Source organism: Furipterus horrens, unplaced genomic scaffold, assembly GCF_987537825.1.
Source record: "Furipterus horrens unplaced genomic scaffold, mFurHor1.1.pri manual_scaffold_2, whole genome shotgun sequence".
Taxonomy (NCBI): domain Eukaryota; kingdom Metazoa; phylum Chordata; class Mammalia; order Chiroptera; family Furipteridae; genus Furipterus; species Furipterus horrens.
This window is the reverse complement of record NW_028327172.1, coordinates 9,812,012-9,834,378: the sequence shown is the minus strand read 5'-3', so window position 1 is coordinate 9,834,378 and position 22,367 is coordinate 9,812,012. Positions and strand designations below refer to the sequence as shown.

Here is a 22,367-nt window from a genome sequence, read left to right as displayed (position 1 = left end):
GCGCCGCGTTAGATTGCAGACTTGGTCGGGATTGGGCCGCAGGTCCCAGGGAGGGGTTCGGGGCCGGGGTCAGAGTTCGCGAAGAACGCTATTTGTCCTGTCTTGCGGTTACGGGAAAGCCTGAGGTCAGGCGTGTTTTTAGGGCTGCCGAGACCCCGCCCCTGCTGTTCTGCACCCCAGGCCCACTTGGCTGGGCCCGGCTCTCCGTTTTGCCCACCCCGCCGCATGCGGAGTGGTTGTGCCCGGTGGTCCCGCCCACCGGCCACGTGTGCGCGCCCGCCACGCCTTCCGCTGCGTGGGAGAGGTTCTAGGAGCGGAGTGTTTAGCCTGTGGTCTGGAGGTCGGAGAGGGGCCGTCCAGTGGCCGCATCTCCACCCCTTTGGCCGCCTCAGGTCGGCTCGGTTCCGGGCCGGGCTCCAGGCGCCATGGCTTCCCGCGGGAGGAAGCGAAAGGCCGAGGCGGCGGTGGTCGCGGCCGCTGAGAAATCGGAGAAGTTGGCTAGCGGCCAGAAGGAAGTGGAGGAGGCGACCGTCGTTATTGAACATTGGTGAGGGGCCAGGAGAGTCCCGGGGAGGGGGCAGGGACGTCGCACACCCAGGGTCCCGGTCTCTGACGCGCGCCGTCTCTCTCTAGCACGAGCTGACGCGTGTACGGGCGCAACGCCGCGGCCCTGAGCCAGGCGCTGCGCCTGGAGGCCCCGGACCTTCCCGTGAGGATGAACCCTGCCAAGCCCCGGAGGGGCAGTTTCGAGGTGACGCTGCTGCGCCCAGACGGCAGCAGTGAGTCGGGGCCCGGGTCTGGGAGGAGAGAACAGGGGTCCGAGGAGAGGAAGGGCTATCAGCGGGGGGCGGGGAGAGAGTAACTTCGCTTCATTCGGTCTTTACCCAGGTGTGGAGCTCTGGACTGGGATTAAGAAGGGGCCCCCACGCAAACTCAAGTTCCCTGAGCCGAAAGAGGTGGCGGAAAAGCTGAAGAAGTACCTTCCGTAGAGAGCTTTGGGCAGAAATCCTCATGCTGAGGTTTGAAATGGCGAGGGGCTAGGGAGGGACTGGGCTGATCTTGATTTGTAAAGCACCCGTTATTGTTGCTGCGTGTTTCACACAGGAGCAACATTTTCTTCATAACTCTGTTCTCAGTATTTCCTTTATTGGGAATACCTCTTAACCCTTTTTTCCTGTAGAAAAACTGAAATCAGCACAAAACTTTGTGTTTTCTGCCTGGTGTTCCCTTTGCTAACTAACTGCATGTTTCATTGTCTTTAAGTCTTAGAATTGATGGTAATTAATGATTTCTAGAAATGCAATTTATACCCTTTGAAGAAGCCATTAATTAATTGCCCTCGGGTATGGACCGATTTGGTTAAAAAAAGAAAAATCATTTTCCCAGCCCTGATAGCAAGTGTTTTGATTCTTTAAGTGATTGTAAGTCGCACCAGTTCCCTCATTTACAAATTAAACAAAGTCACTGACACGTGTCTTATTTGTATTGGTTGTGATTTCCCGTTTATTGGCAAAAATCTTTGTGTAACTTCCTGTATGCTTACCCCTACCCTCATGTTTTTTGTTCCTCTTATGGTCTGTTAATAGACCCATGTGGTGACACTGCATTGTTGAACTCAGTCACTTGGATTTGACCTTGTCTTTATCCCTAGTGCTTCATATAGTGCTTTACCATGTGGTCAGGGAGATGTGGGAATAGGATGCAATCCTTCAGCTCTCCTGAGTTTTTGTGTTCAAGGATGAAGAAATACATCTTGGGCTATATGATTGCCTGAATCCCTTCTGTAAACCCCCCCCCCCCCCCCCCATTTTCACAGCCTTCTGTTCCTGGTGATGTTGGAACATTTATGACGGGACATGGCCAAACTTCAGTCATGTGCTTGAAGCTATGATTCCTTCTCCAGAAGTGATGGTTCACCTGTGAGGCAGCCCTCTAATAAGGCACTGAAAAGTTCTTGGATTTGGTTTGTTTAATAAAAGTTGAAATAAAAGTACTTGCGTAATAACATGAAAGTTATTTTATGATAAGGGGTAAAAGCTATCCTTATGAGATTGGTCCCCCTTGTATTTTTTGTAACCTGAAGTCACCAATTAACCTGGAACTCCTAGGGTAGCTAGTAAAGCATGTTAAATATTTGTAAAAACTTTTGGGGAAAAGTAAATAATTACTTCTTTAAAGCAACTGTATCTTTTTCAACTCATTTCTTGGAAGTGATGATGGAAGTATTTCTTCCTGGACCCAGTAGGTATTCTGGATAGACTTCTCATACTTGGGAATAAATAAGCCCCACTCATAAGGTACTGGACAGTATCCTGTCACTCCCATCCGCCTCATGTTCCATTTGAGCACCGCTTCATACCTCCTGGAACATTTTCTCTTAACTACTGCAGAGGGTATATTTAAATTATCCTGATTTAGCGGTTCCTCATAACCTGGGAGACCTGGCCTTGGCTCTTAACCTGCAACCTACTAGAGTTGGAGACCACACAGTTTGTTCTAATTGACTGTCACTGGGAAGTAGATTATGAGGAACTAAAACAGTTCAAGTTCATAATTCCCTACCTATGGTACTACTTGAGTTCTGCCTAACTCAAAAACTGGGGAGGGGATGGTGGAACCTACATAGAGCAAGGGGTATGCCTGCCTCTTGTGGAGGACATGACATGTGCTACCCTCTGCCAATACCGTTTTGCTAGCCAATATTTCCCGTCCGCCAGGTGCCCCTAAGCTGCCTTCCCCACTTCACTAGCTTAGTATGTCTACCTCTGTTTCTGATTCGGAGGAAGGGTCAGGCCACACAGAGGGAATACCTGTGGGTACCAGCCTCCCCTCTGATACCAAGTCTACCACATCAATCTCTTCCTCTTCAGGACTGGCACGAAGTGCGTCCAATGGCTCAGAGTTGCAAAGTACCTCCTTGCCCGGTTCTGGAGCAGGGTGCAACACCTCTTCCATAGTTAGGGACACTTGCAGCCCAGTGTCCAACCAGGTAGAACAGGGAGGTGAAAGGTCCCCACAGGAACTTTGAGGAGGGTCAAAGGAGTCAATGTGGAGAAGTTTGTCTCTCTGACTATCCAGTAGCTGGGAGCTGGTAATTTCTTGGTCTTGAGTCCAGGAGCCTCCAATTGAAAGCACCTCCCCTTCACTAATCTTCGAGGGTGTGACAAGGGGGCTAATGGGTTCAACTAGCTCTTTGTTCTCACCAACAGGTCCCTTTTCCAATCCTGTGAGCTCCCTGGGCCAGAGTTCCATGTCCGGTAAATACCATTCTTCCCCTTCCATCCAGTTCTTTGCTGTTTCTGTCAGGTGATAACTAGGGCTCCTACAGCCCTCAGCCCCGGGACTCTCCAGAGATCCTGTAGGTGACTCAACATTTGAGCCACATAGCATGAAGTCCAGGATCTCCTCCAGCTCACTGGTAGCAGCAACACTTGTGATTCGATACTCTTCAGCTTCACAGGGCTGCCCCAGCAGGGCTGTGTTAAATGCGTATGGCTCTCTGCAGTCAATATTGAACCCAGGTTCTTTCCCTACCAGGTCTGGAGTGGATCCAAACTCAGACTTCATCACTGGCTGGTCTGGGGAACGGCTAGCAGAGAACAGAATGTCTTGTAGCCTAGAGCACATGGGGGAGTCCTGACACAGATCTATTGCAGTTGATGACATTTCCTGCTGGTTAACTGAGGATGGCTGAGTCCCTGGAGGCTCTTCTGAGTCTCCAAGTTCTAGGACATGAGGGCTAACTTGAGAGGTTTTGAGGGGAGGCTCTTGTACCACCTCCCAGCAGGTCCCATTGACAGTCTTCCTAAGTTTCACTCTTCCAACCTGCAACTCCTCTGCAGAGTCTGGGTTAGGTGCCCTGACTTCAGGGCTCCGCTTCTTACTCCCACCCGTCTTTCCAAGACCAGATGGGCTTGGGGTGCTATGTAGAGGACTAGCTCTCCCTGGTTTTTGCTTGTCCTCTGATGCTTCTTTATTTATACTCTTTTGTCGCCAAAGACGCCGGCCAGGGGCTGCAGGCACTGAGCTGGGTCCACTTAAAATGCTGGAAGGCTTGGATGTGCAGATATCACGCGATGGCTTTGAACGACTCAGCCTGATCTTTCTGGGCAATAGTCGTTTATCCACAGAACGATCCGTGCTGGGTGGGGAAAGTTCTGTACCACGGAGGACAACGTCACTCTTGTTCTCTTTAGACCCCTGACTGCGGCTTGACGGTGAAGAGCTTTCTTGTGGAGCTGGGCAGGCTCTGACCTTCCTCTTCAGCAAAAGAGTGCCAGACGTGTTCTCCACATTATGTCGGTTGCTTTTGTCCTGGGCCCCCTCATCCTTCCCTGACAACTTCAATCTCACTTTCCCAAGAGGATAGGGACTCTGAGTAACAGGCAGTGGAGTTTGAGGGTGGTGGCTGGATGCCACCACCCTGGCAGAGATTGGTGTAGCACTTGGAGGTTGTAAACACTCGCGGTTCAGTCTTCGACCTTGAGGGGCTTTCACTAACTTCCCTCCCTCTAGTTGAAGGGATTCTAGCTCAGATACATGGAGCTGACGGGCAGCGGAAAGCACATCCTGGGCTTCTTCTTGAGATAGTTCCATCACTGAGGTGTACAGGAAGTCCACCAGCTTCCTAAGTGTCCTGATCTTCAGGCCCCCCAGCTCCAGCACCACCTTACAACCCTGAGCTGGCCTTTCCCGCTCCAGGCGCTCTGTGAAGAAGGGGCTGCAGGCAGACAGGATGCAGCAATGGGCTGGGACTACTTCACCTGGAAGGACACCCAAACACTTGGTTATCTCACACAGACTGACATGTGCATGAGCTAAGCACACATACTACAACCCAAATGTGCTGCCCCTTCTCCCAATTTCCCTCCATGGAAATTCAAGAAGGAAAAATGTGTTCCTTTTGCCTTCCTGGGATTTTATTACCTAGCTAACTCAAAATGTAGTTTAGCTATCACTTCTTCCAGAAAGCCTTTCCCCGTTCCATCCCATGTCTGGATTAGTTGCTCCTGGGCAAACAGGTATTCTGTAGCTGTCATGGCTTTCTGTATTGTCCATCTCCACTAAACCTAAGGACAGAATCCATGTCTGTCTTGCTCACTGAAGTTTACCCAGTGCTTGATACAGAGTAGGGGATCAAATACTAGGTGAATACATTTTTGTCACTCACATGAGTGTAAAAAAATTTATAGAGGCTGCTTGTGGTCCAATAGGACATAAGCTCTGGATGTGGACAATCAGAACTCAATTCTCTTCTGAGTCCTATCCACGGCCTACTAAGCAGTGGTTTGTCCTGAGCCACCTTCTTTCTTTATGGGCACTTCCTGGGCAATCTCAGTCTCTCCCATGGCTTCAAATACCAAGAGCTTGCCAGATCCTACCTTTGCCCAGATAGCTTTCCTGAGATATTGGACATGCCATAGCCTGCATGTCTATATGGGTTTCCCACAAGTACCTCCAATGCAACCATTGTAGAAAGTGAAGTCATTCCTCACCCACCAACACAGTCTATTTCTTACTTTAAAATACAGTATCACATTCACTCAATTGTTCAAACCTAAATGCTAGAAGTTATCTTTGATTCTCCTTTACCTACTGCATCTAATCAAATACTAATTTTTAAAAGGTAATACTTTTTTGAGTCCTTATTATGTGCCAGGTATTGTTCGAAGGGTTTTATGAACATTCATTTAATCTTCACCAGACCCCTATGAAGTAGCTATTGTTATTACACATGAGTAAATTTTGGCATAGTTGAGTAATGTGCCCACAATTACATGGTTGGTAAGTAGCAAAAAAGGATCTGAATCCAGGGGGTCTGGCTATAGAGCCTATACTCTTAACTGCAACAAGGTTGTGAACTCACTCTCTAAAAAAATATGTATTTAAATATATAAAAATATATATGATGTTTTTATTGTAATTTTTTCCATTACCATTTATGCCCCATATACCTTCTTCCACTTCCACCGACCCTCCTCTCCCCCATGAATCCTTTTTTTTTTTGGCTCGATCCCTTCATTCCCTAACCACCTCCCCTCCCTCCTGCTGAGCTGTCAGCCTGCTCTCCATCTCTGAGTCTGTCTCTATGTTGCTTGTTAGTTCAGTTTGTTCATTATATAAATTCTCTTTTTAACAGCTCAAAAACCAGAAATTACTCTATTGGCAATCCCTTAGTTCAGACTACTATTCCCCCTCTTCTGGGTTACAAAAGAACCTCCTATCTGGGCCCACAAATAATCCAGTAATTCTCATGCAGACTGAGCCCTTATTCTAAAAGTAGGTATCTGACCAGGGCCTTCTTAAAACCTATAAATACAATTCCTAATGTTCTCAGGATAAGACCTACTTCCTTTGCATAACATTATAGACCTTACAGGGCTGCTGCTAATTTCTCTAGCAGTATCTGGTCAACACACTTAATGTAGTCTGCACTCTTGCCATAATGAGCCACTTACAAATCTCTGGTCATCTCTAATTCTCTGTATATTCTGTTCTCTGCCTGGGAAAACCTTTCCTCACTTGCTCCTACTTCGGTTTGTCCTTCAGACCTCACCCTAAGGGGTTACTGTTTCCGGAAAAATCTCCCTGGCCCCCATCCCCCAGTCTCTTCAAGCCTGTAAAGGATGCTGCTATATTAGCCTATTTTTAGCCCACTATGTTATTTATCATACTGCAGTTACTTAAATACACTGGTTATTTGAATGTCTCCCCTTACATGATTTTCTTACTAGAAAGGACTTTTATCTTCATATATACCGCATGCCCATGCCAGTACAGTGTACTAGCATATAACAGGTAACTGACACTTTTTTGTTTAATCTTAATTAAGTAACGAATCTCAACTCTGCACTTACTAAGAGAACTAACAGGCAAGTCACTTAACTCTCTAGGCCTCGATTCATTCACCATATGTATAACATTTCCTCACAAGGCTCCTATGAGACACTATACTATAGTATATGTATTATGTAAACTTTACAATTAGATTCATTTTCTAAGAGAAAAAGAGCATAGTCTAATTTTCAATCACGCAACTCTGTTAGAAACAAACAGCTCTTTACCAAAGAGCTTATAGCGCTCAAAGGTGAGAACTTTTTTTCTGGTTTTGTCCTCCACTTCCTGGTCCTAAATTCATTTTATTTTATTCTATGGTGAGTTTTCAACTGAGTCCCCACTACAGTAAGTCCTCACTTAAATATCATTGACAGGTTCTTAGAAACTGAAGCTTTAAGCTAAATTACTATAAAGAAACCAGTTTTACCATAGGCTAATTGATACAAACAAAAGTTCCTACAGTGTATTTCTGGTCACAAAAATGCCACCAAATTTCTAAATAAAGAACCTCCAAAATACTTCTAATATTAAACATTGAAATAAATGTGAACTATACATACATTTAAGAAAGATTAATAAAAACAAGTCAGATAATTCTTTTCCAACCTGATTATTCCAGTTCAGAGTTGTAGGTGGCCAAAGCCTATAAGGCAGTTCATGGCTCAAGGCAGGAACCAGCCCTGTTCGGGACCACCTTCCATTGAAGGGTATACATAAAACACATCCCTACACCCACTCAGACTGGGACAATTCAGACATGCCAATTCACCTAACATGCACATCTTATGGATGTGAAAGGAAAACTAGTACTCTGACATGGGAATAAAGTGCAAAATCCACAGACAGTGGCCCTGACCAGGAGTAGATTTTTTTCTCTCTCATTAATGTTATAATGAAACAATGTTGAACAAAATGATGTTGTTCGAGGACTTGCTGTAGTCTTTTACCTTCTGCTTGCAGAAGAACATCACAGAACATCCCATTCTGTTGCTGGTGATAAAGCTGCAAAAAAGCCAACCGGAGGAACCGGGAATTCCTGTACATGATTTTGGGACTGGCAGGAGAACACATGTTCTATTAACAAACCTAGGTTTTCACAGACCAAATTCCTGGGGGTAAGAGAGAATAAACACCCTTTAGAACCATGATTATACCTACTTTTTCTTGGTCTTTGAAACGGCAGGGAAATTTGAAAGTGAGAGATTATAGCATGAGGTCAGGAACCATAAGCCCAGAAATTATGCCAAGGTTATTTCAAGAAAAAACTATCATAGTTGTGTCACATGGGAGCTACATGGTAAGTCTAGATTTGAATCTCAGTTAAATGATTTATCCTCTGAGTCTCACGTTTCTCATCTATGAAATGGGAATGATAATAGTAATTACCTCTTAGGGCTGTTTTAAAGATTAAGTAAGTCAATGCAAGTAAAATTGCTTAGCACTGTTGAGTGCCTGGCACATAAAAACTATCACCCCCAAAATGGTAGCTGCTATTATCCTTGAACTTTCCTCATTCACATTACCGCGGAGACTCAACTCCTACAGTGATGACTATTCATATTCTTGCTGAGTACCACACTTCCATAGGTACAACCCTCAATTTATACACTTAAAAAATATTATTGAGTATAAAATTCTCTAGTAAGCACATCCACCTTGTCTCTGAGCGGACTATCACACTAACCAGCAGAGGGTGCACAGTAAGGAAAAGAACCTGCTGGAGTTGGTGGGAAGGTCCTGCACAGAAGCAAGGGCATTGCCACCCTTGGTTCAGATGTTCTTGACCAAAGCAAGCCTGATCCCACCTAGAAATTGGCCAAGAATCTGGCCTTTAGGTTTGTCAGTTCGGTTGATGACCTGGCTGACAATGGAGCAAGGATAATTACGCATTCTACCCCAATCAAAACGATCTGGGCAGTCTGACTTTAGGCTGGCTACATTTCCAGCTTTTTGCACTGAACCCCATATACTCACTGCAGAGCTGGTGTTCCTTTCCTGGCATGCAGTTTCCTGTCACGTGGCACTGAAGATCCTAGGAGTTAACGTGAAACTAGCTGGAATGAAGAGCGAAAAGGTAAATTAATGTAAGCTTATCAGGGCACATACAAGAATCAACCAATGAATGCATAAATAAGTGGAACAACAAATCAACACATAAAAAAGTTTACATAAGTTATAAAAATAAGAAAGGAAAGGATAGGTTCAATTCCCATCCCAGCCAGAGAGATGGGAATGGAAGTTGGTTGCCGGGGCCCAAACTGAGGCCCTGGGGAACCTTCCCAAGCCATCAGCTCCCACCTCGCCCCCCCCCCCCCCCCCCCGACTCAAACTAGACTAGCTCTGCAGTAGGCGTTGCTCCTGCCGTCCTCTCCGTGCTTCGGTCCTTTATGCAGCCTACCTTGCTTCCTCCCAACAGGAGAATTAGCAAAGAAAGCAGCACATGTAGGAGGGTCGCCTGAGGTTCCTCTCCCCGTCAGGAACCAAGGGAATGGTAGTCGGCGGAAAAGCCGGGCTTCAGAGAAGGCCGCGCACGCTCGGGGCACCCTGGCCCAATTTCTCTGACGAGAGACTCCTCGGCGCGAAGGTTTCTGGGAATGGAGCGTGGAGATACTGGAGGCTGGCATTCAGGGTTCACCCTCGCCGACAGCTCGGGCCGCAAGGGCTTTGCAGCCACCCTGTCTCTGGTGCCCTCCTTCCGCCACAGGTCCTGGCGCCCTCGTGCACTGAGAGGTGGTGACAGCGAGGACCTGAGGTCACGCGGCTAGCGCCACACAGCTCGCGGCTGACGCCACATTCCTCACCCCGCTGCCCTCTCGCACCTCACGTCGCAGGGCCGAAGTCCTCCCTCCTCCCCAGCTCTCGGCTTCCGTCTGCTGGGATACGCCATCCCATTGGCCAGAGGTCCTTGGGGGAGCCAATCACAGGAGGAGGAGCACTTTGGGCGGGAGGCTCGTTAGTCTCCAGGGCCTGGAGAGCTGAGGAAAGAAGGGTGGCCGCGAGAGTAGCGCAAGGGACTCTGATGGCAGCCGGCTTCTCCCTCAGTTTTGGGTAGAAACACTCCGAAAACAGGGTCAGGACTCTCCAGTCGGGCAGGCTTCAGGTACTCAGGGGACGCTTCTGGCTTCTCTTTGAAGAGGCTGCAAATGGCGACAGCCCTACTAAGAGCGCGCTAGGCTTAATGGAGGAAAAAAGCCTCTGGGCGGCCCTCCTCGCACCTCGTCTCCCAGTCCGGCATCTAGATCTCTCCTGAGGCCAGGGGGATTCTGGAACAAGGTCATTGGGCTAGTTTCTGAGTTGGGGTGTTTCCCAGAGTTCACTCCGGCCCCAAATCTTGGGAGAACTGGTGACTGGAGGGGATTGCAGAACTTCCTGTCTGGAGTGGTCTCCCGTGTCCTTCCCGAAGTGGTTTATTTAGCTCACCCCCCCGACTGGAAACAGCTGTTTGCGGGGATCCTATGAAAAATAAAGTGATAATCTCCAGATTATAAACCCACAGCAAGAATGCCAACCCACGATGTCAGTCTGGACAGTGGGTCTTCCTTCCTCCCGTGCGTGTTAGGCCCCAGGTCCCGGCTCCGGTGAGATGCCCCCTGATGGCCAGGGCTGGATGAAAGTGGATGAATCCAAAGCCATTAATGGCACAGTGTGAAGAATCGAAAGGAAGCAGCCGCCGCTGAGGCCCAATGAAGGCAGAAAGGAAGACGCCTAAGAAAACGGGACCCTGCAAAGGGACTAGACGTGGAGGGGTGAGTAGCGTAGGGCGCACTCAGATAGGTCTCTTGGTATCTAATACTTTTTCAAAGAGGATTTGAGGTAGTTGACTGAATTATGGGGGGAGGGGTGTTGAGCATTTCCAAATCAGGTAATATTTTCCATAGTTTGAGACCTCTCTGCTCTTAAGATGGAAAAAAAAAAAAAGAACAGAAGACATTTTTGGTTGCAGTTGTCAGACTTTGAACAGCCAGCAATTCGTGAAAGGACATAAAACTTAACAGAAGGACAGGCTTTAGATATTGTCTACAGTGTGCAGATACACAAAAAAGCAAGCAAAAAAAAAAAAAAAAAAGGACAGAAGGCAGAACAATACTTGTTTACGGCGTCTGTTACTGTGGAATCAGGATGCGGTTGCGCAGTGGCGCGCCAGGACAGTTACAGGTGATTCCGTGGGTTCTGTAACAAAAATATAAATATTCTGTCCCCTCCTGAATATATTGTTACTGGGATGAGTAGAGAGGACTCACTTCTTGTTTCTTCGTTTTTTTCTAAACCCAATACTATTTTAGTTAAATCTTGTATTAGTTTAATTTCGAAAGGGAATGTGAAATGGCCATCCTACCGAGGGCATCAAAAATGATAAACGTTGGATGATAATGTGAAGCCGCCGTTGGGTAAAAAGGGATACAAACATTTTGTTTTCCTCTGTATAGATAGCCAGTGTTTTTTAGGAACTGATTTAAAAAATAAGTTCTTTTCGGCATTTATAGTTTTAGTCTATTTTATTTTTTAATCACCCCCCCCCCCCCCCGCCAACTGGGGACTGAACCCGCAACCCAGGCATGTGCCTGTGACCAGGAATCAAATTGGCAACCTCTCACTTTGTGGGTTGATGCCGGCCAAGGCTAAAATGCTATTTTATTGCCCAGTTTTCCCTCTAATCTTTCACCATTTAATGGTACCTTGTTTTTCTTTGTGTGTAAGTAAATGGTGATGGTTGTGGGTGGGTACGTTAAACTCTCAGAGTTGTAAAACCGACTGCTGAATGTAATATTACATGTATACAAAAAGAAAAAGAAAAAGGAAGGAAAGAAACCCACAAACAAAAAATTGCACTGTATCTCTAAACATATCCTCAATCCGTTGACTTCTCTCCATTCTTACTGCTTCCACTGGAATGAACTGCTTATCACTGTCACTTGACCTTCAGACTAATGTCCTTGCTTTCACTTTTGTTTCCTCTTTAATCCATTTGTCACATAAGTAGCTTGATCTTTTCAAAATGTGAGTTGGATCATGTCATTCTGCTGTTTAAAACCCTCACAGGCTTTCCCCTACCTAAGAATAAAATAAAACTCCTTTTTCTAACCTATAGTACCCTTTGTATTCTGATTCCTGCCTATCCCTCCATCCTCATTTGCCAACGCTTTAGAGCTTTGGCATTAGTAGTATTACCATTGTTTATATCTTCTCATGGTTGGCTGCTTCTTGCCATTCACATTTCAACTTGCGTGTCACCTCTCCCGGGAGTTTGTCCCCGACATCCAATATAAAACAGACCACAAGTCATTCTCATCAATCTGTTTTAAATCTCTGTGTAGTCCTCCATCTGACATCTTATTTATTAATAACCACCCCCGCCCCCGCTAGAAAGCAAGCTTTTTGAGAACAGGAAATGTGTCTGTCTCATTATTCTTGACATTTACTGGCTCATAGTAGGTGCTCAAAATAACCCAAGTGAAACTAGTCTTTTTATTTTCTAGTAATTGAGTGTAAACAGTTTTTCCTTAGTGCATATTAATCCTTGAGATGTTTTATTTGAAGATAGCTCTTTCAGATAAATTTAAATTTTAACAACTTTTTCACCACTGAGTTAGCCTATTTTTATTTGTATATAATTATTTTGAATGTAATCTACAAATTCACTGATGTTAAATGACTTGTCCAGGATTGCACAACTAGTAAGCCAGGAGACTTCATTCACTCGTTCATCCTTTGCTAAATATGAGATAATAAGCCTGAGCTCTTGGGATATACTGGAACTAGAAGGACACTGTTCTTGCCTTTATGGAACTTATCTTCTGGTGGGGGAGACAGACAGACAGACAGACACACACACACACACACACACACACATGAAAAAACAAGACAAAACACTTGCAGGTTGTTAGTGGTGGTATTAGGGAAACAAGACCAGTCCATTTCTAGAAAATCATTCAATATTTAGAATATGGCTCTGATCTATGAACCAGTGAAATTAACAACTACTTTTGTGTTGATTATTTTCCTTTGGCAATCATCTTTAGCTTTTGAACTTGCTATGGAGGAGCAGGAATAGATGGAAAGTAGAGGTAGAATATTTGATAAATTAATAGGAGATGATTCTTAAAGAGAGTTAAATGCTGTTCTTTTCTCAGTTAAATGTATTCATTTCCCATTCTAGTTTGTTTAAAAGCCCATCAGACAAGTACTGTGATGCCTTTTTGGTTTTCCAGCACTTATGAGGGAATCCTTTTTGGCCACTTTAGACCTAATATGAGGGTCTGTGAGACTATATACCAAATATGAGGGGACAAATAATAACTAGATCAGCCTGATTAGCAGGGCACATTCATTCTGAAGAGGAGTGGAATTGGAATTCCAGTTTAGATAATAAAGAAAGGTCAGGTTAGGGTTAATAATAAGTATTACTTTAATGTTTTGAATGCATAAATGTGGCCCCTGGAAAGCAGATAAAGAACTTGGCCTTTTTCCTTATCACAGTGTAAGGTGATGGAAAGAGCATGGGCTTTGGAGTCAGGCTAATGAGGGATTCACTTCTTAGCCAGATGAGCTCAGGAGATTTCTTAACCTTGCTGAGTCTTTATTTCCTCACCAGTGAAATGGTGGTAATACTATCTCTATGGTGGTGGTTTAGAAGTTAACAGATAATGAGTGCAAAGTGCCTCTCACGTGGTAACTGCTCCATCATTGGTCGCTGTTATTGGGCAGTGGTGAGCCAATGAAGGTTTCTGGGCAGGGGAGATACTTAAAATAATACCAGATCATTCTTAGTGAGTATATACTATGCCATACGTTGTTTTAAGAACTTTATATGTATTTTAATTCTCTCAAAAGTTCTGTAAGAGAGATATAGTTAGGATCTCCCTTTTATAGTTAAGGGAACTGAGGCACTTAGAGGTTATGTAATTTGTCCAAGGTCCCATAGTACATAGTATATTTACTTGAGTGAATGAATGTACTTAGAAGGTTTGAAACCAGTCCTTCTCACTGTAGAACAAGTGCTCTTAATCACTTTTCTAGATCATGAAAACTATGACGATTCATTTGGCAGAAGTTTATAGGATAGATCTGATTTTTCAGTAAGATAGAAAAAGGAAAATTTCATCATTATTATCTTTGTTTAGTAACCACTGAATGAACATGAAATACTAGTCTTTGTCAAGCGTGTAAAAAAACAAAACAAATCCAATCTCTGTTCTTCATGGCCTAACCTAAAGACATATTAAGATAACTCATAACTGATAAAAAGAATACCTATATAATCTTTATTTTTTTAAGGATAAGTGTAAAAAGTATATGAATTAGATCATCTTAAGTTTGAAGTTCACAAAGCTAGTTTTCTTGATATGAGACTTACTTTTCCTTACACGTGCTGTTATCTCCTCTAAATAAATTGCTTGTTTATTGGATTCCATATGTTCTTCCCCTCAAACCCACATTATTTTATTTTGGGGACAAATGAGAAGACAGTGATTTTTCCTTAACAGCCCAGTGGATTCAGGTTCCTTCTTCTTGAAAGTATATACACTAAGAACTGTTAAGTACAGGCATTTTTTCTAATTAACTTGAATGCAGTTAAACCAGAACAATGATATCTCTGTCATCCCAATCAACACATGATCGTCCTATTTTTAGGATTTCTTTTTTTCTCCCTTCCTGTCTTCCTTTGGGAAAATGCTTTGGAGTAGAAAGCAATAAACCAAATAGCAGAAGGCAAATAAAATCAGTTGTTTTCTTTCCCCACCCGGAAAGGAAGGGCGAGGGAGCCAGAACCCCACCACCAAAGAAAACCGCCTCTTCTGCATGCCATTCTAAAAAGCCCTGTTCCTTTGGGTCCCCTGGAGCTCTGCAGTAATTCCTCAGAGATTGTATCCTCTCCGCTTTAAATATAAATATATATATAAAACTTCCCTGTCTCTCTCCTCCTCTCTCCTTTTTTTTTTTTTTTTTTAATTTCCTATAATAAAGTTTCCTATTGGATAAAATCAGCTCCCTGATTTATGCCTGGCTCCTATTGGAAGTTCTCAGGGGCTGACATCACTTAGGAAAGCGAGGGGGTAGGGCTGCCAGATCAGTTTGTCACCACCCAGGCTCCCTAGCCTTTGGCTGGGTGCAACTTCCATTTTAGGTGTTGGATCTGAGAGAAAAAAAAGAGGGAGAGAGAGAAAGAAGACCAGGAAAGATCCTGAAAGGAGGAAGAGTGGCGAAAAAATCAACTGCTTTGCTGGATTTGTCTTTCTCAACACATTGACGAAGCCTTGGGTTTCTTCCTTAAAGGACTGGTTTTTAGAAGCCCACATTTGAGGTGTGTGCCTTTTACAAAAATGTGTGTATTCAGACGGGTGAAGGAGGATAAGCTAAGTCGAATTTTTGTCTTATGGTAACTAGAGGGAATTTAAAAATGAGAGAGACTGCTATGCTTTTATGCAATGATTAATTTTTCCTTTCTACTTACTTTGGGGAATTTTATTATATTAAAAAAGGTAAAATATTCAAGACCCAGAAACAAACTTCTGGATTTCTCTAATAGAGGGAGATGAGTAGATTTAGAGGGGTAAGAGCAATTCCATAAATTTACATTCTGGTGTGCTCTTTGATTTTATATATTTTTTCTGGATTAAGCTAACAAACTTGTAATTTCAGAGCCCAAACTAAAGGTTGGGTTTTTTTTTTTTTTTCCTTTGGCATGTTGCGTGTGGATTGGGAAAGGAATTTGTCCGGGTAGGAAGAAGCTGGTTATACATATGGTTCTTCGTGTGTTTCAAAACTTTTATCCCTCCTTTTATCATTAGATTTGTGGAAGTGGAAAGTTGCAGGGAGCTTTGCAGCTTAAAGGGTGGTGTTTTTTTTTTTTTCCTTTTCCCCTGGCGAGTTTGAACCGCCCAGATGGATTTCAGCCCTGCTTTTCCTGGGTGGGTCCCTCTTACTTTCCAGGTGTGGTGGGTGGGAGCCTCCCTCATTCTCTTGCTAGACGCTGCCTCCCTGCTTTGCCTTATAAAAGAAAACAGATGAGACCATGTTAACTGAATTGTAATCTCCTTAATCTCCTTTTCTTCTGAAATTATCTTTAATGGCAAAGATTTGTGGAGTTGTGTGTGCAATCCATAAATATGATAACGTTTGGTTTATGAAAGGGATAAGGAAATTCTAACCATGAGTAAAGTGGCAGCACACCTGAACATATTTTCAGCTTTGTACTGTCTTAAAGAGCCATGGATTAAATAAAGGTTAGGCTAAGAGAAAACACTTACACAAACTTTAGTGTTTAGAATGCATTTGAGAAAGCACAAGGGGAATTCTTATTTTAAACCAAACTGAAAATTCTTTTTTGGAGGTGAGTTTTTTGTTTGCTGTGAAATCAGAAATCTGTAAGAGCTGAAGGCCCATGGCTTTGCTTTCATATCTTATATTTAATCTTAAGATTTGGTTTGTTTTTGCAAATACATTCTTGCAGAAATACTGATTCTAGATCGTTATATAGCCAACTCATCAGTAGCTGAAAACTGGGTGTTCTCTTCTTTCTCCCTTTGAAAATGCGAATCAGTCTGAAAATTATAGCTAGATTAGATACTGCCCTACTTGTAACGAGATGGGCCTTAATATGTAAGCTGCTCATTAGCTTTAAACTGATAGCGTCTCTTTCCTCTGACTTTGTGCTTCCCCCACTCAGTTCTCTTTAGACTAGAACACTTCCTTGTATTTCTTTTCTAGAACTGAGAGTGTGTCTTGCAGGATGATTTCATCCTTAGGAGGTTGTGGTTTCATAGGAAACAACTTTGTTCCTCCTTTTAATATAATCGGTGCAAGGACTACAGTAAGATTTTTAATGTCTGGATCTTATAATTATAGCAAGTGCAGTTAAAAAGAAAGAAAAAAAAGTGTGTACAGTCTGTTGGGCTGTAGTTCTTACTTAATATTTTCCAATTTTTCTTTCAACTGTTCTGTCTGTCTTGACTCCAGCCTAGGGGGGTTTCTTGGTGGATCTTTGAAGGGTTGGTCATTCTGCTGCCAGAGTGTCGGTTTCCCACTCAACCTTTAGGGGGAGGGATGAGGGGAATCTGAAGGAGTACAAAGGCAGTTTGAAAATAGGTTCTGGATGACTGAATGGTGGTGATTTGGATCCAGATTTAAATACTGGGCTTTGTGTAGCTGCAGCGAGCATCCTAGTTAACTATCGTCCAGGACTGTTTCCACGAACTGAGGCATTGTCTTGACTGGTATGTACTATAGAGCCTTTTGGATGATAAAATGGAAGATTGTCTTTTAACCTCACCTCTACTAGTTCTTTCAGGAAATATAATAAGTAAATGTTTAAAATTTTTGTCCTCATTTTGGTTTTGGGATAAAAAAATGACAAGTAAGTATAAATGGTGCAGATTTTTCTCTCCTTGTTTGATTCCTGTATACTGTTGGTTTCTTTGTTACATGGCTAAGGTATGGTCTGTGTTCCAGGTGGGGGTCTCTTGTGGGTGGTTAGAGTTCTAGTGCTTTTCTTAGGATTTTCAATTATAGAGAATCAGAGGTGCTAGAACATGTTCTTTCAGCTAGTATAAAAATTGAGACTATTGGAAATTAAAACAAACAAAAAACTCCCAGTCATTGAAATTCAACCTTAGGTTTATGAGATAGTTGCTCTCCAGGGATGGGTGCAAGTAAATTAAGCAAAGATCACGCTTCAGATGAATAACAAAATGATTCGCTCTGTGTAATTTATTGCTTTCTATTTTGGTACCTGGTGGTCCTGTTACGAATTGCCAGCCCCTCTCCCTCTCTTGTTTTTTCTCTAAGCATTTTGCATAAACTATTTACTTAATTTCCCACAACAACTTAATTTTTTTATTTTTATATATTTTAAGGAATTCGAACCTAAGAGAAGCTGAGGTTTGCTGAAAATCTCACTGCCTGTAAGTGGTCAAGGCCAGGATTACACCCTGGTCTGACTATCTACAAAGTCTACAGACTGAGTCACTAATACACTGCCATTCTCCAGAGAGAATAGAAAAAAGAGCCAGAACTAAAATAACCCCTTGCTAGGAGCAAGGGTGTTTCATCTTGCAGAGGGTCAGTCCTCACTTTGGCTTATTAGTGATATTACTTCTTGCAGAGAATTTTCAGGCATGTGGTTTGAAACGATATTGCCGATTTGCAGGGCAGGAGCTTATAGCAGGTAGTTCAGATGTTTATCACACTGTATTAAAATTGTCTGTTTATTTTGCCTCTAGACTGTGAGGTGCTTGAGTGTAGGTACTAGCTTATTTCTGTATTCCTTCACAACTATCTTAGTGTCTGGTGTATTGCTGAGGAGCCCAGTAAGCCTTGTTTAAATAAGGCACTTGATGGAATGATTGAGGGACCTTTCTGGGGGAGGCTTTGAAAGGAAGTTGAAATAGGATGCAATACTACCTGGATTAATGAATTTGCGATGTAATTTTGAAACTTACTGTAGTCTGTTTCCACCTTTGATGCGTCTTTAGTAAATTTTGATGTATTTTTAAGTAAATTTTCTGTAAATATTGAATTTAAAGTTTTAATTTTTCTTTAATCCTGTTTTCTTTCTGGGCAAGCAGTTCAAAGACGAATATAAAAAAATAAAGGTCCTTCTCCGTTCGTTTCATAACATAGACAGCTGTTAACTTTAACCATTGTAGCCTTAATGTAGCCGTTTCTAGGGGAGAGAACTTGGTTACCCAGAGCATTAGGGGGTTGAACCGGGGGAGGTGTTTCTTTGAGCCATGTCAGAAGTGAATAGTTTTTCTATTTGTTAATAAAAACATAAAAATCTTGGGATAGTAGTTTGAACATCAGTGTTTGAACAGAAGTGTGTTCGGTTATCACTGTTTTTTGTCACTGCTTCCACCATGAACCTTCAGAAGATTTTGTTCATAAAGTGTACTGGGACATTTTATGAGTTTTAAGAACCCATATTTTCATGGATAATTTAGAATAATAGTAACAAGAAACTTGCCTAAAGTAATGAATCGTAGATAATCAGTATGTGATTTCATGTTCTCTTCCTCTCAAAAGGGGTTAAATGCCATTAGGAGCTGAAATAGGGATTGGTCTGCCTAAATGCAGCTGCCTTCAAGGTTACCAGTAGCCTGGCAGGGAGATAGTGAGGAGAGAAAAACAGCTGTTCTCGTTAGCACTAACTCCAGGGAAAATAAGGGGATTGATTGATTTGTATTTAGTTACATTATATGATGGATTTTTGGAAGTAATTTTTCCCCCTAATTCTACTTGGACTTGCATGTTATTGACTATTAAATGTTAAGCATTGAGAACACGACCCACATTTCCTATTCTGGTTCAGGTACGGTGTTCCCCATTTTTAGGGCCACTTCTCCAGTGAGTGCCTTAGTCTGACCTGAAGGGTGTGGGCAATTTAGATCAGGCATGTAGTGGAGACACTGTAAGGATCCAGAGTTTTTTTGAAGCCGCCTTTGCTGGTCAACAGGTAATTTGGTCATTACTCTCACAAAACATGTCCCGTTATATGATGATAAAGCAACTTTTAATTTTTTATTTTGAAAAAAATTCAAACTAAAGGGAAGTTGCAAGAATAGCACGTAACTCTTGTATACCCTTTATTCACTTAGACACCAATTATTAACATTTGCCACAGATGCTTTATTATTCTTTTATGTTTTGATCAGTATGCTGACCAAACAGGAACTTTCCGATCTGAGAGTTCCTTAAATATGGAGAGGCAGGGCAGCACAGCATAGTGGTTAAGAGCATGGATGCTGTAGCCAGAGTGCCGGGGTTCAGTCTTGCTCTGCCACATAACTACCTGTGGAACCTTGAGTAAATTGTTTTCATTGTTCTATGCCTTAGTCTCCTTGTCTGTAAAATGAGGGCAATAATATTAACCATCTCATAGGATTGTTGTGACGATTACGTGGTAGAATAAATGGGCTTCCTGGATGGATAAGCTAACTTTTTTTAATGGGAAAAAAGTATCTTTAGGAATAGGCAAGTGTGGGGAGTCATGTGGGTGTGGTTATCTGAAATAAGGGTCCTGTGGGAATGGATGGATAACTTTGAATAAAGTAAAGTGAGGTGTGAGTGGGGAGAGAGAAATAGGTGGCAAAGCTTGAGTTATCTTGCAGTAATTTCTTCAGAGACTTGGATGCTTTAGGAAAGAAAAAGCAATCCAAGCTTCTTTCATCTTTTGTGTCTATAAGAGACAGAACTCCCAACATCCCAGGGTAAACTTTAATTTTGGCAGAGAATGGATTGCAAAGGCTTAGTTTAGGTTTATTACTCTTGCCTTGGAACCAGATTTTTTACCTTGAAGCCTCACTTGTCCAACCAGGATTTTGTAGGATAACATTCCATTATGAGTGGTTGTACAGGAAACAATTATACAGAAATGAAGGCAGGCTTTTACTATCCCTTTTCTTGAAATAAACCTTCCTCTTTTATGTTCAGGAAACATTCTCTTATTTCAATCCTATTTCCTTATTTACGGGCATTTGCAAAACTGAGACATGTAGAGATTTTGAGTTCCTCAATGCTCCTGTGAGAAGTGTTCTTCTTAGAAAGAGATCTGCTCTTATATATGGAAAAGCCAAACTGACCTGTGGGAAATATGAATGTGTTAGATGCAGCTTTGCTTGGAGACTTCTGGGTTTCTTCCAGCCTACAGTTTTCCTTCTTTTTTTTTTTTTTTTTTTTTTTTTTTCCTTTCCTTCATTCTAAATAACACATGAAACTAGGGTTTTAAATGATATTTAAACTAATTTCTGTTGGCACTCCATAGCTTCCTGTCATAACTCCCTCATCCAGCTCTCCACATTTTAAAACCCACATTTCTCTCTACTGATTTTCCTATGTTTTCTCCTTTTTGTTTGCTTTCCCATTCTCTGGGGTCTCCCTTTGCCTGCCCTATCTATTTTTCCCCTTAGGTTGTTGGTCCTTATGACTGTTGCTTTGCCTCACTAACACTTAATATGGAAAAAGTTTCTGATTCTTATAGAATAAATTGTACTCGTTTGCTAAAGGTAGAAGCATTAGGATACTGCTTTTGGTTTATTTCAATTAGATCTGGATTAGAATTAATTGTTGCAATCCAAGAACATTGATTTCTTTTAGTAATTCAGATTTTGATCTTTTTGATTTTCAGATCTCATCCACATTTGCTAATTAATTACTCATTTTGGTTCATTTGACAGAACAAGTGAAATTTACTTTTCACAGAATAAATATCAGTTTTGTATGTGCTTTCCATGTTGTTCCATATTGGAATACAGTAGCACATTGAAAGTTCTCTTTGTGGAGTGAAGAGATTTTTGTTTAAGGGAGCATATATTTTAAGAAACCAAAATATATTCTGATGGTTGTGGACATAGGACATTGTTATAGAAACTAGGTCAACTTTTCAATACCTTTATCAAAGCACCTACAGTTCATTGCAAGTGAACTAATCTCATTGAAATAAAGTAACTGGTGTATATTCAGCACACTTTTAAAATAGAGTAGTCTATTTTAGAGGAGAAGTTGGTGCCAATCTGATTTCTTTCGACTGTTTCTTTGTTGGAATGGGAGTTCTATAACCCCTCTGCTGTTCTCTTTCCATTGAGTACTTTGTTAAATCAGGGCAGAGTTGGCTATTTGAATGTTTACCCTCCTGAAGGTCAGCCAAATCTTCAGGTGAGGCAACAGGAGACCCCGCTTGACGGGCCAAAGTTAACAATTAGAAAAAAAGAAGTGTAAAAACAAAAATGAAGCAAAGTTGATTTATTTTTCTGAAATTTAAGTTTTTAATTTCATTGAAAAAGTAAAACATCTTCGTTCATTCAAAAGAAATTTGAGAGTCTGCTGTAGGCCATGCATTGGAAATAAAACAGTATACCAAATAGACCTCACAGAACTTACCTTCTAGTTGAAAGAGAACGATACATAAATAAGCAATAAATACATAATATGTTAAGAGTGATAAAACACTATTGAAAAAAAAAAAGCAGAATATGTAGGGTGGTGAATAAGTGCAAAGAGGGGGAGTGAGGTTTTTAATAGAGTGGTCAGGGAAGGCCTCACTTAAAGGTATGTTTGAGAGAGACCTCAAAGAAATGAGGGTGGAGTCATGCAGATAGAATAGAAAGTACAAAGTCCCCGAGGCTGGTTGTTATCAGTGAGTAAGAAAGATCTGGGGAGTAGACCTTTTCTGAGAGCTCCAATGGGTGTGTGTTGGGGAGAAGGGAAGGATTAAATACAGGACCTCATCATGCACTGTACAGTACTAACAAAGTTGTCTTCTCACTTCAGAGCCCATAGACAATAGCTGTTAGCAACTTTTGTGTATTTGTAAGGAGTTGAGGTAACACCGGACCTAGCCTCCATCTTTGGCCCGCTGCAGAAGTTCACGTGAATATAGTCAGCAAAAATTTGCAGAATAGCAGGTTTTGCATAGGTTGATGACTCCTGTTTAGGGGAATAAGAGAAGAGCAATTACTTAGAATAAGGTTGTATGTATTTGGGAAGTGAGATCAAAATTTTCTTCCCTAGAAAAATGTATTTCTCCATCTTATCTA

At 42.3% G+C, this 22,367-nt stretch overlaps 3 protein-coding genes across 3 annotated transcripts in view; 2 read left to right on the top strand and 1 right to left on the bottom strand.

Moving 5' to 3' along the window:
• Positions 1–280: 280 nt before the first annotated feature.
• Positions 281–1,993, top strand: SELENOH (selenoprotein H). Its single transcript, XM_090261038.1, has 4 exons — positions 281–547; positions 634–779; positions 889–1,019; positions 1,817–1,993. Exons 1-3 carry the CDS (start codon positions 426–428, stop codon positions 987–989), a joined length of 369 nt encoding a protein of 122 aa, XP_090117164.1. The 5' UTR covers positions 281–425; the 3' UTR covers positions 990–1,019; positions 1,817–1,993.
• Positions 1,994–2,745: 752 nt separating this feature from the next.
• On the bottom strand, positions 2,746–7,908 carry BTBD18 (BTB domain containing 18). The gene is made up of 2 exons (XM_090267519.1): positions 7,785–7,908; positions 2,746–4,763 (listed from the first exon to the last, which is right to left on the bottom strand). Exons 1-2 carry the CDS (start codon positions 7,906–7,908, stop codon positions 2,746–2,748), a joined length of 2,142 nt encoding a protein of 713 aa, XP_090123645.1.
• Positions 7,909–14,920: 7,012 nt separating this feature from the next.
• Positions 14,921–22,367, top strand: part of CTNND1 (catenin delta 1) — a 43,741-nt gene continuing 36,294 nt past the window's right edge. Inside the window, 1 exon segment of the mRNA XM_090261005.1 lies at positions 14,921–15,139. The gene's annotated coding sequence lies outside the window, so the exon portion shown is untranslated.